General features: G+C 38.7%; 1 protein-coding gene across 1 annotated transcript in view; it reads right to left on the bottom strand.

Moving 5' to 3' along the window:
• Nucleotides 1-191: 191 nt before the first annotated feature.
• The window catches only part of LOC131895199 (carcinoembryonic antigen-related cell adhesion molecule 21-like), a 61,556-nt gene continuing 46,958 nt past the window's right edge, over nt 192-14,789 (bottom strand). The window contains exon 5 of the mRNA XM_059245650.1: nt 192-325. Coding sequence (XP_059101633.1) covers nt 192-325 — 134 coding nt within the window. The remainder of the gene's footprint in view (nt 326-14,789) is intronic.

Raw genomic sequence — 14,789 nt, 5'->3', positions numbered from 1 at the left:
ACTTCACAGGGAAAGGAGTGACATGACCAACAGACAGTGGGGTACAGGACATAGGAAGGCAGTGATATGAGGAACACAGCAGACACATAGCAAAGAGAAGAAGATGGAGTCCAGACTCAAAGTGAAGGAAGCCTCTTCCCTTTCCCAAGCATGGAGGGAATGGAAGAGTAGGTGGAAGGGTGGAAGACACTTCACCTGCCATGACGGCTGCGCCACAGGAAAAACAGTACAACTATTACTGCAATCAGCCCCATCAGACATTGGGCAACAATGCCAATAATACCCCTTGATGAGGGTCGATGTTTTTTTGGTTTTGGAGGTTCACCTGTCATAGACAAAAAAAGAGAAGAAACATCATGATAAATTCATCCACATCAAGCAAGTGGAGAAGAAGAACTCTCTGATTGTGTGTGGCATCTATTTGTCCCTCTGGGGAGTGCACTTCCTGTGAGAAGGTAGATTAGGAGAGATGAGGCAATAAGCAGGGTATTCTCTCCTAGTACTCCCATAAGTACTGTGTTTCTAGGCTGGCCATGTGTCTTCCTTCAAGTCCTTGCCTGTGGCGGGTGGAGAGAGAGTGTGCTTTAGGCCGCAGCTTAAATCATATTCACTCTGGCAGTCCTTGGAAGGCTCTGAAGATGGGAGAAAGTCATATAGCAATTTTTTACATTAAAATTATAGTTATTTTTAATGATCACATCTTTTTCTCATTGTGCTAATTGTGGTAGATGTAAATATTCACCTATCTGGTTCCTGTGGCCAGGAGTTAACTGAAAGAATGTCAAGGCTCAGTGTACTCTAAATGACCACTTTTCCTCACAGGGATTCTGTCTTAGTTAGAATCTCTGTTGAGGTAATAAAACAGCACAATCCAGGGCCACAACCCCAGAGATGGTAGTACCCCCAGGAGCTGGACCTTCCCAAACCAATCATCATTCAAGAAAATGTCCCACAGGTTTTCCCTCAGGTCAATCTGGTGGAAGGGAGGTATTTTCTCAACAGGAGTTTCATCTTCCCAAATGAGTTAGATTGAGTCAAGTTGATATAAAACTAGCCAGCGTAGACCCCCAACTCTCAGAGCTCCCAGCCAGGGTATGAAGACAAACCTTCTTTGGTGACACACAGTTGTAGTATAGCAGGTGACTCTCTTTCCAGAACCCAGCCTCCACCTGGAATAGACTGTTAGGCCTGTACTGCAGCCAAAAGCACGCTCCCTTCTTCCACCACAGGCATCAGAGCTGTGGGCACAACCCTGGGGCCCTCCAGCTGTCTACCACCAGTAAACAACCAGTAAATGGATATGCAATTAAAAAAAAGAGGAATATGGTGCCATCTGTGGGGTTTTATGCCTATAATCCCAGTAGTTGAAGGACTGAGGCAAGAGGATACCATGAGCTCAGGATCAGGCTAGACTACCAAGTGAGTTCCAAGCCAGACTGAGCTACATATTGACACCCCATCGCTGTGGGATGTCTTTCTGTATGCTGTGAATATGTGTTGCTCTGATTGGTTGATAAATAAGGCTGCTTTGGCCTATGGCAGGGCAGGATGGAGCCAGGCAGGCAAATCCAAGAGAGAGAAAGTGAGAGAAGAAAAGAGAGTGGGGCAGATGTTGCTAGCTGCCACCAGGAGAAGCAAGAAGTAAAAGTACTGGTAAGCCACAAGCCATGTGGCAAAGTATAGATTCATAGAAACGGGTTAATTTAAGATGTAAGAGCTAGCTAGTGAGAAGCCTGAGCCATTAGGCCATATTGTTTGAAAATAACATAAGCCTCTGTGTGTTTATTTGGGACCAATTGGCTGTGGGATGTGGGTGGGAGATATTCATCCAGACTGCAGGGCCCAGGCAGGACACAGGAAAACTTCTGACTATACCCATCTCAAAAACAACCAAAACAACCACCTGCAGCAAAACCTACCACAGCCACAACAAGAAAGAGCACCAAGTCAGACCATTCTTTTGTCCAGTTCTACCCTGTGGCCAAATGATCTTTGACAAGCATGCTTAGAGTTGAGCAGTACAGAGGATGCTCAAGCAAAGGGTTGTTTCATGCCCAAGTCCCATTTTTTAATTCCTTATACAAACATTGACTCTAAGTGGATCCCATACCTAAATGCAATAACAAAGGTTATAAAACATTTAGATGAGAATCTGTGATGTAAGCTCAGTGACATTGGATTTGTCAGTGATACTCTTGGCTGTGACACAAAAGCAGAGGTGACAGTAACAACTAAACAACAAATCAGGCCTCACAAAAACTGAAATTTTCTGTGCATTAAAGGCAATGTCAATGTGTGATTCAGCAGTCCCACTATGGGATGTGTAAAACACAGGGACTAATGATCTGTTGAAGACAGAGCAAAGATCGATATTATTCCTTGCTTGGTCACTTGAAGAAGCAAGACATGGAAACTTAAAGACTCATCCATCAGTGGATGACTGGATAAAGAAAATGTGATATATGAACACACTGTAATACAATTGAGCTTTATAAAAAGTAAATTCGGTGTTTTGATAACATGGATGGACCTGGAGGGTAATACGCTAAATGAACTAAGTTTTGTACAGGAAAATAAACACTGCATGTTCTCAGTTCCATGTGGAATGATATTGTGTGACTTTTCCTGAGAGATGGGAAGAAATGGCTTTCACCACTGTCCTACTTCAGGTTTTGATGGCTGTGAAGAGACACCATGTCCACTGCAACTCTTATAAAGAAAACATTTAATTGTCATGGCTTGTTTACAGTTTCAGAGGTTCAGTCCATTATCACCATGATGGGGAACATGGCAGAGTGCAGGCAGATGTGGCACTGGAGCTGAGAATGCCACATCTTGCAGGAAATAGGAAGTCAACTGAGACAATTAGTGGTATCCTGAGCATAGGAAACCTTAAATCTCACCCCCACAGTGACACACTTCTTCCAAGAAGGCCATATCCACTCCAACAAAGCCACACCTCCTAATAGTGCCACTCCCTCTGACATTATGGGGGCCAAGTACATTCAAACCACCACAACCACACAGGTGGCAACTATGAGACAGACCAATGAAACAGTTAAAGCCTAGTCTAGCTTAGTGAACCTTAGTGAGAATAATAGTGTGGGTGACTCAAAGGCAGCTGCATCGCTGTGAAGCCCATCTCAGAATGTGTTACAACTCATGAAAGTCCCTAGAGCCCTGTATCAGACCCTAGGCCCTGACAGTCTCTTAACATTCCTATGAATACAGTCTTGTCTGACCTTGTTTAAAAAAAACAGTTTGTAGCTGGAGAGCTTCTCTTTAGGTCCCTCCAAGCCCCAGCAGTCCCATAGCCCACTTATAAAATAAACACACAGACTCGTATGTTACTTATAAACTGTATGGCCATGGCAGGCTTCTTGTTATCTACTTCTATCTTAAATTAGCCCATTTCTATTAATCTATACTTTGCCATGTGGCTCGTGGCTTACCGGTATCTTACGTCTCACTTGTCATGGTGGTGGCTGCGCTGTCCCCTCCTCATCCTTCCACTTCCCCCAGTTCTCTTCTCTGCTTGTCCTGCCTATCCTTCCTGCCTGGCTACTGGCCAATCAGTATTTTATTTACTAACCAATCAGAGCAACACATTTGTCATACAGAACATCCCACAGCACCTCCCCTTTTCTTTTTTTTTCAAAAAAAAAGGTTTTAACTTTTACATAGTAAAATTACATATAACAAAAAAATTATCAAGCAAGAATTACAGTTACAATATTTAGTATATTTATACTATCTAGTCTATTTGTACTTGGCAACATTAAAGAAGATATCCTCTCTATCCTATATTTGTGAGTCTAAGGTTTCATATATAACTTATCTTTTATCATAACTAAGGAACATTATATCTAGCTTCAACTACATCAAAGACCTCAGAAGGATATAGTATTACCTGAGAAATGGGAGAAGGATGCAAGCAAATTTTGGGAGTCTTACAGGGTAGACAGAGACAGCTGGCAGCCTGGACAGTCACCTAATGTTCCTTTGTAAAGTTGGGGCATCTGTCTTCAGCTCACAGGGCTAGAGTCTCTCAGTCATTTCTCTCTGTGTCCTGTAGAATGTCTGGCAGTTTCCTCTGTGAAGCAAGAACCTGAAGGACCATTTCACCAAGCAAAGTTCAGTGGTCACCTTTCTATGGGTCCTGCATGTCCAGTCGATCAAGCAGTCCAGGCAAGAACAGTTTCTTGCCCAAATGGCTATTTTTGCCAAGAAGATAAACTCCATAATGGAGTGTCTTCGATGCCCATCCTCCTCTCTGAAGTAAATCGGTGCTGCGAGGAGCAGACATGTCTCCCTGTCCAGAAAGTCTAAGTTTTTAAAATATTTCAAATGCCATATTCTGTAGGTGTTTGAAGTATTTGAAGATTACCTATCTGTCTGAAACATATCTATGTACACCTAGAAGACTTAACTAACATGGCTATGAGTATGATTTTCATAGATGACTAATTATTAATCTATTTTTAATTATCCACTACAATTTTAATTGAGCTGTACAAACATAATACCTTAAACAAGAGTAGAAATATACACACAGTATAACAAAATTAACTTTAAATTTGTATCAATAAACTAAAATCTATACCAATGTAAAACATTTCAAACAAGTTGTTGCTCTTTAGAAGTAGTTTCAGCAATTTACCCTTTTATCCTATCATATCTATATCATATCCCCTTTTCTTCTTTAGAAAGAGATTGTATTTATAATCAACCTGTTTTAAATAAAAATATTGGTTTTTTTTTCTGTCCCACACCAGAGGGCTCTTCTGATTTGGGACACAAGAATCTCCTAAACTTTTCTTTTAGCAATGTGCCTGGGTTTAGAGAAGGAGTGAGCCAGTTCCATCTACAAATGGAGATGGAATTGATATATTTGGAAATTTGGGTGTAGTTTCTCTTACTACTTCTTGCTGGAGGGGAGCGCTGTATCTTATGGGGACACAAAGAAAATTTTAGGATTATGGAGTAGTCCGTGAGGGTGTATCATCTGAGCCAGTTGTCTTGAAACTGTTTTGGATGTTGGATCATCTGGGCCATGGTGTCATTGGAGACCATTCAGGGGGTCTTGGCTGGTCAAACCTGATGTATCTTAATCTGGAACAAATCCATAGCCTCTGGCTTTCTGTGGAAACAAAAGCAGAGCCTCTTTTCCAAAGCAACATATCCTTATATCCAAATTTTGAAGTCAAGGTACCTTTAAAATTTACATATTTGTTTAACTCAACAGCTTTTATGATCAAGTGTTTTTCTGAAGTTAAAAGTCCCAAAGACAACACAATGCAGATTCTCTGGGTAATATCCATCTTTACGTGGCTTATTTTTTATACTACCTTTACTGTCTCTTTAAAGACTTTATTTTTAAAAACTATATATTTCTTTATATAACTGTATATATTCCTTTTTCTCTCTCTTCCAAGCCTACATACATTTTTACACACATTGTAAAGCATTTAAAGTCTTGTTCCATCTGAATCTGCTTTATTGTGAACCTATTGCTTTAAACTGCAGCATTTCTAAGACTGAAATGGCTGCTGTGGATGCTGGCTCTGCCCACATCAGTTTCCCAGCATGGCGGTGGTACAGTTTACCACCAGCTCTGGGTCTGGAGCCATGTGCACAATCAACTATCAGAAGCAATTCTAGTAAAGCAACATGTAACCCAGAAATCCTTTTTTTTTTTTAACTAGCAAAAACTATATCTAACACACAGCATAGTGCGAAGCTTGGAAACACCTCTGTGTAACATAGTGTAGGTCAAGCCCTCATGCAGGCATGCCATAAACCCGCCATAGAGTAGCTCAAACACGCAGGCTGCTGCTAACTTGAGAGAGACAACTAGGAAGCTGTTTTTAGCTCCGTTTTGAATTGCTTATTAAATATTGTCAGGTTTTAAGATGGAAACCCAAGCCATTGTGCGCCATTTGTAGCTGGAGAGCTTCTCTCCAGGTCCCTCCAAGCCCCAGCAGTCCCATAGCCCACTTATAAAATAAACACACAGACTCGTATATTACTTATAAACTGTATGGCCATGGCAGGCTTCTTGTTATCTACTTCTTCTATCTTAAATTAACCCATTTCTATTAATCTATACTTTGCCATGTGGCTCATGGCTTGCCGGTACCTTACATCTCCCTTGTCATGATGGTGCCTGGAAGTCGTCCCTCCTCATCCTTCCACTTCCCCCAATTCTCTTCTCTGCTTGTCCTGCCTATCATTCCTGCCTGGCTACTGGCCAATCAGTGTTTTATTTACTAACCAATCAGAGCAACACATTTGTCATACAGAACATCCCACAGCAACAGTTTTCCCAGTCATGTCTGTCTGTCCTTCCTCTATTGTCTTCCAGGTTCTAATATTGATGCGTGATGTTAACAGTGTCATATCAGCCAGTCAATCCCAGCCAGATTGCTGCCATAGTCCCTCAGGTTATAGAGCCTTTGTTTCAGGATAGGTGGGCAATTATATTGCTCAGTGTAGCTGCCAGATGAAAGGATTAACTAATTTGTTCTAGAATAATAAAACTCAGGATTCAGAAACTGAGATAAAGACCTGAAAATTCCAGGGAAAGAGGAGCAATTGGCTGACCCTCTCTCCACATTCTCTGTAAACTCCAGCACCACAAGTTTTCCTGAACTTCCCCAAGTCTCTTCCTGTCCTCTCTAGCTGCCCTGCAAAGTCCTCCAAGAACTTTATGGCTAATCCTGGTCAGTCAAATGCTGACTCCACTCTATATTCGAGGTTGCTTTATTGGCCCAGTCTATAGGCTGTACAGATAAGTCTCTTCCAAAATTTCTCCTTTTTCTCTAAGTAAAAAGGAAAGGTTTTAACTCTAACAATGCAAAACTGTATACAATAAAAGCAATTACCAAGTATGAAATACATTTACAATGTCCAGTCCATTAATATTTGGTAAATTTAGAAAAAAATATTTCATTATATATCCTCTCTTGAAGAGTCCAAAGTTTTGTACCTAATGTACTTTCTTTTATGTCTAAGGGAAACAACTATACCTATCTAGTCTTCAACTCCATCAGAGACCCAAGAAGTATATAATTTTACCTGAGTAAGCAGGAAGTGCAGAGGAAGCAACTTCCAAAACTATAGAAACAAGAGTCACCTGGCTACCTGGACAGTCACCCAAGGTTCCTCTGTAACACTGGGGCATCCATCTTTGGCCTCCAGACTTAGAATATCTGACAGACTTTACTGTGAAGCGGGAATTTTTGAAGGAATGTCCTACCTTGTCTTGGCAAAGTTTGACAGTCACCTTCTTTCATGTCCTGCGTGTCCAGTTTGGACAGCATACCACCAGCAGTTGAGGCAAGGGCAGTTTCTTGCCCAAATTGCTAGTTTTTGCCATAAAGAAAGCAAACTCCATATGGAGGTTCTTTGATGGTCATCATCCTTTTATGAGGTAGGTTAGTGCTGCCAGGAGTAGACATGTCTCAGTGTCATGAAAAGTGCTGTTATTAAAACATTAAAGTGTAATAGTCTGTATGTCTCTAAAGTATTTGAAAACAATCTATCTATTTAAAATATGTCTCTCTTTGACCTTGAAAACATACCTAACATGACTGTAAGTTTGATTATTATAGATGACTAACTAACTACTAATCTATATTTCTTTATTATCCTATATAGCTTTCCAGGACTAGAACTTTACATTTACAAATGAGTGCCATAGGTATAATACTTTAAATAAGAAATAGAAGCATATAATACAGTATGACAAAAATAACCTTAGATTTGTTTCAATATACAAAAATACCTCACATAAGAGTAGAAACATTTATAGAGCATAACAAAAATAACCTTAAATTTGTATCAATATATGAAAATGCATACCAATGTGAAATATTTGAGACTAGTATTTGTTTTTCTAGTTTGAAAGTTGACACAATAATCTATTCTTTTATCCTATCATTACTATATCCCCCTTTTTCTTTTCAGAACAAGATTCCTGAATCTAATTTCCATTGCTTAGTATCCCCCTCAACAACTTGTGACCAACCCCTCTAAATGATGACAAACATCCATTGAATGTCCAAAAACCAACCACTCTGCCTCTTGGGAACGTGGGTGTTGTGTTCTTAAAATTACGTTCTACTGCCTGGGGGTTACATCATCTTTAGGAGACCCAGAGAAAATGGTCAAGTCTTGGGGGAGCTAGCTGTTGTCCAGTCTCGATGTGATGGGATAATGCAAGGTTTATCTGAAGTCCTGGGTGGAGTAGTCTATGAGGCTGGACCATCTTAGCTAACTGACTTGAAATTGTCCTGAGTAGTTTGTAGTCCATAGCTGATCTTTGGGTGGTGTTTGCCAGCTTAGTGGCATTATCACAATCCAGGTGTATTCATCATTGTGGGGCCCCAACAACCTTTTGCAGATTTCAAAGGTCACTGTTAGGAATTGTCACTGTTCACTGCAGAAAATGTAAACAATTTAAATGTCATATGCAGCAGATATCAGCAAGGTTAAGGGACCACAATCTATTAAATACAACTGGAGTACACAAACTTAGTTCTTAGTTACCTGCTTCAGACTCAAGCCCAAAATCATGTATAAGAAGCTAGATGAAGCCTATTTCTAGAATCAGTAGTACTCTATCTGATCATTAATGTCATGACAGAAAGTTTAAATATATATATGTGTGTATATATATATATATATATATATATATATATATATAAATCTTATAAATTTTGGGATAATATTTATATCTAAAGAAAATTTTTAAAGAGTCAAAATAAAACCAAATGTTTATGAGATTAGTAGCAATACAACAGTCCCTAATTTTTATTTTTATTCTGTTTCAATCTATGTGCCTCTTCTGACATGAGACAGATATTTTAAATTATCCTTTAACAAGCATGCATGGGTTTAGAGAAGGAGAGAGCCATGCTCCATCTCCAAAACCAGCTTTAACTTTTAATTGAAGTGGGACTACAAAAAGACCATTTTTCCCTTGTATGCTTGTAGAAAACAGCAGAAACAAATATTTGGGAAGATTTATGAGATTTTATCTTATTGGAAGTGTGCTCTACCATTAGGCCAATTTACTCTTTTTCTTAGGGCATTTGTCCAGTGGTCTTTAGATTCCTTATGTGGATGCTTCTATTTTCCTGGAAAGACAAAACAAAACCCTGCCCCAATTTAATTTTAGGGAGTTTCCTTTTTGTGAAGTTGAATTGCCAACCTATTTGATGAACTATCATCTCTCCTAATCAAGAGCTCTCTCATGTTCAAATCCAATCTTTATCAATTTTGATGACATCCATAGCTTTTCTTCTGTGAAAACAAAAGCAAAATGTCTTTTCTAAAATAACACATATTCTGGTTTCCATTCTGAGGTCAACACATACTTAATGTATACAGGCTGATTTAGTTCAGCATTTTTTCTAGTATCCAATGTCTCTCCATAGCTGCTGTCCCGTTCTCATTGCCATTTTAAAAATGTAAAGTTAATAAAGCATTATGCAATCTATCTTTGGGGGTCTTTATTATCCCTTTCTGTTTTTTAAGCATTTCTTTTAAAGTACAATTAGATCTGCTTGTCCTATAGGATTTGGTGGTATACCTGTAGTATGTTTTATGTTGTAATATGCAAACAACTGTTTCACTTTAGTAGGGACATATGCTGGAGCATTGTCAGCCTTGATTTACGCAGTTGTTCCCATAATGGCAATAACCTGTAATAAATGTGTTTACAGAATCACCCTTTTCAGAACTCAAAGCAGTTGCCCATTGAAATCCTGAATACATGTCTATGGTATGGCATACATACTTAAACGTTCAAATTCTGCAAAATGAAACACATCCATTTGCCAAATTTTGTTTCTCTGAGTACCCTTAGGATTATTTCCTACAGGTAGTGGAGTTATACAAAGAGCAAGTAGGACATTTTCTTCTCATTTCCTTGGCTTATTGCCAAGTGATAGAAAAATCTTTCTTCAAATCCTTGCTATTACATGGTGTTTTTTATAATTTTATTTTATTGTTTGTTTTTTGAGACAGGGTTTCTCTATGTAGTTTTGGTACCTGTCATGGATCTTACTCTGTAGACCAGGCTGGCCTCAAACTCACAGAGATCTGCATGTCTCTGCCTCCCCAAGAGCAGGGATTAAAGGTATGAGGCACTACCACACTAACATGATGTTTTTAATGAAATTCTGAGGCTTCTAGCATATTTCCTACCAACAGCTGATCAATTCCATGACTACCTTGTGGTAGAGGGCCTGGTAGTAGATCCATATGGGATCTGATATGTGTTATATACAAGGGATGACTTCTATTTCTAATTATTTTAGGTAATTCAATAAATAACAAAGTTGATTGTGTATCATCTGGAATAAGTTCAACAGTTTCATTATGTAAAATAACTCTGCATATTGAGAGTTGTGGTGATATTGTATTCCCCAATATATCGTGCACCCTAATAAATTTATATGGGGTCAGAGAACAGAACAGCCACTAGACAGACATAGAGGCCAGAAAATGGTGCCACTCACATCTTTAATCCTAGCATTCCAGAGGCAGAGATTCGCCTGGATCTCTGAGTTCAAGGCCACACTGGAAAGAGCCAGGTGTGGTAACAAGAGCCTTTAATCCCAGGAAGTGATGGCAGAAAGCAGAAAGGTATATAAGGTGTGAGGACTAGGAACTAAAGCCTGGTTAAGCTTTCAGGCTCTCCAGAAGCAGTTCAGCTGAGATCCATTTGGATAAGGACTCAAAGGCTTCCAGTCTGAGGAAAAAGGATCAGCTGAGGAACTGGCAAGGTGAGGTGGCTGTGGCTTGTTCTGCTTCTCTGATCTTCCAGCATTCACCCCAATACCTGGCCCTGGGTTTGTTCTTATTAATAAGACCCTTTAAGATTCATGCTACAAAGAGTCAGTAACTGTATTTAGAGTTTCTGGAAAATCTATAGTACCATGAGTATAGCATATAATTCTGATTTTTGAATGGATTCATAAGGGTTTTGAGCTACATTATTTAAACTTCCTGACTTATAATCTGCCTTTCCTGATTTATTTGCATCAGTACAGAATGTAGGGGCTCCAGAAATAGGTGTTCCTCACATAATGTGAGGAAGAATCCAATTAGTTCTTCTTATAAACTAAAGTCTCTTGCTTTGGAGATATTTGTTGCTAATTTGTATCAAGAAATTACTGCAAGCTCTTTGCCAAGGTTCATTTTCTATCCATCATGAGGAAATTTCAGCATTAGTAAAAGGTACTGCAAAGGTCCTAATTATCTCTCCTGATTTGTACTTTTGTGGTTCAAGTTTTTGTAAACCTATCTTATATCCTAGGTAATTAATGGAATCTCCTCTTTATATTTTTTCAGGAGGAACTTTTAGTCCCCAAGAAGGCAAAATTTTCTTTGTTTCTTTAAACATTTTTCTAAGGTATTTGCATCTAAATCAGCTAGTAAGATATCATCCACAAAATAGAAAATCTGAGTAAATGATCGGGAACTTCAGCTGCAAGTATAATCAACAGAATGCAAGAGATGGAAGAGAGGATCTCTGGCGTTGAAGATACAGTAGAAGAAATACATACATCAGTCAAAGAAAACTCTAAAGCCAACAAAGTCATGAACCAAAATGTCCAAGAAATTTGGGACACCATGAAAAGACCAAACCTACGAATAATAGGGGTAGAAGAAGGAGAAAAATACCAACTCAAGGGCGCAGAAAATATATTCAACAAAATCATAGAAGAAAACTTTCCCAACTTAAAGAAGGAAATGCCTATAAAGATACAAGAAGTCTATAGAACACCAAATAGACTAGACCCACCAAAAAAGTCCCCTCGCCACATAATAATTAAACAACTAAACCTACAGAATAAAGAAAGAATATTAAGAGCAGCAAAGTGACGTATAAAGGCAAACCCATCAGAATAACACCCAATTTCTCAATGGAGACTTTGAAAGCCAGAAGGACCTGGACAGATGTAATGCAGACACTAAGAGACCATGGATGCCAGCCTAGAATAATATACCCAGCAAAACTTTCAATCATTATAGATGGAGTGAACAAGACATTCCATGACAAAGCCAGATTTAAACAATACTTATCCACAAACCCAGCCCTACAGAAAGCACTAGAAGGAAAATTCTAACCTAAGGAAGTCAGATACACCAAAGAAAACACAGGTAATAGATAAAGCCACAGCAGTAAACCCCAACAAAGAGAAGTACACACACATCACCACCAAAAAATAACAGGAATGAACAATCACTGGTCATTAATATCCCTCAATATCAATGGACTTAATTCACCTATAAAAAGACATAGGCTTACAGAATGGATACGAAAGCAGGACCCATCTTTCTGCTGCATACAAGAAACACATCTCAAATTCAAAGATAGACACTACCTAAAAATAAAAGGCTGGGAAAAGACTTTCCAATCAAATGGTCTTAAGAAACAAGCAGGTGTAGCCATCCTGATATCCAGCAAAATAGACTTCAAACTAAAATCAATCAAAAGAGATCAAGAAGGGCATTACATACTCATCACAGGAAAGATCCACCAAGATGAAGTCTCAATTCTGAACATTTATGCCCCAAACACAAGGGCACCCACATGTATAAAAGAAACATTACTAAAGCTTAAATCACATATAAACCCCACACATTAATAGTGGGAGACCTCAACACCCCACTTTCACCACGGGACAGATCTCCCAATTCGAAACTTAACAGAGAAATAAAGGACTTAACTGATGTCATGACTCAAATGGACTTAATCGATATCTACAGAACATTCCATCCTAACAAAAAAGAATATACCTTCTTCTCAGCACCCCATGGAACCTTCTCTAAAATCAACCATATACTTGGCCACAAAAAAATTCTCAACAGATACAAAACAATTGGAATAACCTACTGTGTTCTATCAGACCACCATGGTCTAAAGTTAGATTTCAACAACAACAAAAACTACAGAAAACATACAATCTCATGGAAACTGAATAATACCCAACTGAATCACCAATAGGTTAAGGAAGAAATAAAGAAAGAAATTAAAGACTTCCTAGAGATCAACGAAAATGAAGACACCACATATCCAAACCTATGGGACACTATGAAAGCAGTGCTAAGAGGGAAATTCATAGCACTAAATGCCCACATAAAGAAATTGGAGAAATCTCACACTAGTGACTTAACAGCACACCTGAAAGTTCTAGAACAAGAAGAAGCAAAGTCTCCCAGGAAAAATAGACGCCAGGAAATTATCAAAGTGAGAGCTGAAATCAATAAAATAGAAACAAAGAGAACAATACAAAAAAATAATGAAACAAAGAGTTGGTTCTTTGAGAAAATCAACAAGATAGACAAGCCCTTATCCAAACTAACCAAAAGACAGAGAGAGAGCATCCAAATCAACAAAATCAGAAATGAAAAGGGGGACATAACAACAGACATTGAAGAAATCCAGAGAATCATCAGGTCATACTTCAAAAACCTCTATTCCACAAAACTGGAAAACCTAAAAGAAATGAATAACTTTTGGATAGGTACCACATACCTAAGTTAAATCAAGACCAGATAAACTATTTAAATAGTCCAATAACCCCTAACAAAATAGAAACAGTCATTAAAAGTCTCCCAAGCAAAAAAAGCCCAGGACCAGATGGTTTCAGTGCAGAATTCTACCAGATCTTCAAAGAAGAGTTAATACCAATACTCTCTAAATTGTTCCACACAATAGAAACAGAAGGAACATTACCAAACTCCTTCTATGAGGCTACAATTACCCGGATTCCTAAACCAAACAAGGATACAACAAAGAAAGAGAACTACAGACCGATCTCCCTCATGAACATCGATGCAAAAATACTCAATAAAATACTGGCAAACAGACTGCAAGAACACATCAAAACAATTATCCACCATGATCAAGTAGGCTTCATTCCAGGGATGCAAGGGTGGTTCAACATATGGAAGTCCGTCAATGTAATACACCATATAAACAAACTCAAAGAAAAAAACCACATGATCATCTCACTAGATGCAGAAAAGGCATTTGACAAAATCCAACACCCCTTCATGATAAAGGTCTTGGAGAGATCAGGAATACAGGGAACATACCTAAACATAATAAAGGCAATTTACAGCAAGCCAACAGCCAGCATCAAATTAAATGAAGAGAAACTCAAAGCAATTCCACTAAAATCAGGAACAAGGCAAGGCTGTCCACTCTCCCCATACTTATTCAATATAGTACTTGAAGTTCTAGCCAGAGCAATAAGACAACATAAGGAGATTAAGGGGATACAAATTGGAAAGGAAGAAGTCAAGCTTTCCCTATTTGCAGATGACATGATAGTATACTTGAGCAACCCCAAAGATTCCACCAAGGAACTGATACAGCTTATAAACACCTTCAGCAACGTAGCAGGATACAAGATCAACTCAAAAAAATCAGTAGCCCTCCTATATACAATGGACAAAGAAGCGGAGAAGGAAATCAGAGATACATCACCCTTTACTATAGCCACAAATGACATAAAATACCTTGGGGTAACACTAACCAAGCAAGTGAAGGACCTATATGACAAGAACTTTAAGTCCTTGAAAAAAGAAATTGAAGAAGATGTCAGAAAATGGAAAGATCTCCCATGCTCATGGATACGCAGGACTAACATAGTAAAAATGGCAATCTTACCAAAAGCAATCTACAGATTCAATGCAATCCCCATCAAAATACCAACACAATTCTTCAAGACCTGGAAAGAACAATACTCAACTTCATATGGAATAAC

This window comes from Peromyscus eremicus, chromosome 1, assembly GCF_949786415.1.
Source record: "Peromyscus eremicus chromosome 1, PerEre_H2_v1, whole genome shotgun sequence".
Taxonomy (NCBI): Eukaryota; Metazoa; Chordata; class Mammalia; order Rodentia; family Cricetidae; genus Peromyscus; species Peromyscus eremicus.
Note: the sequence above shows the minus strand (reverse complement) of the source record. Positions and strands in the feature narration are given on the sequence as shown.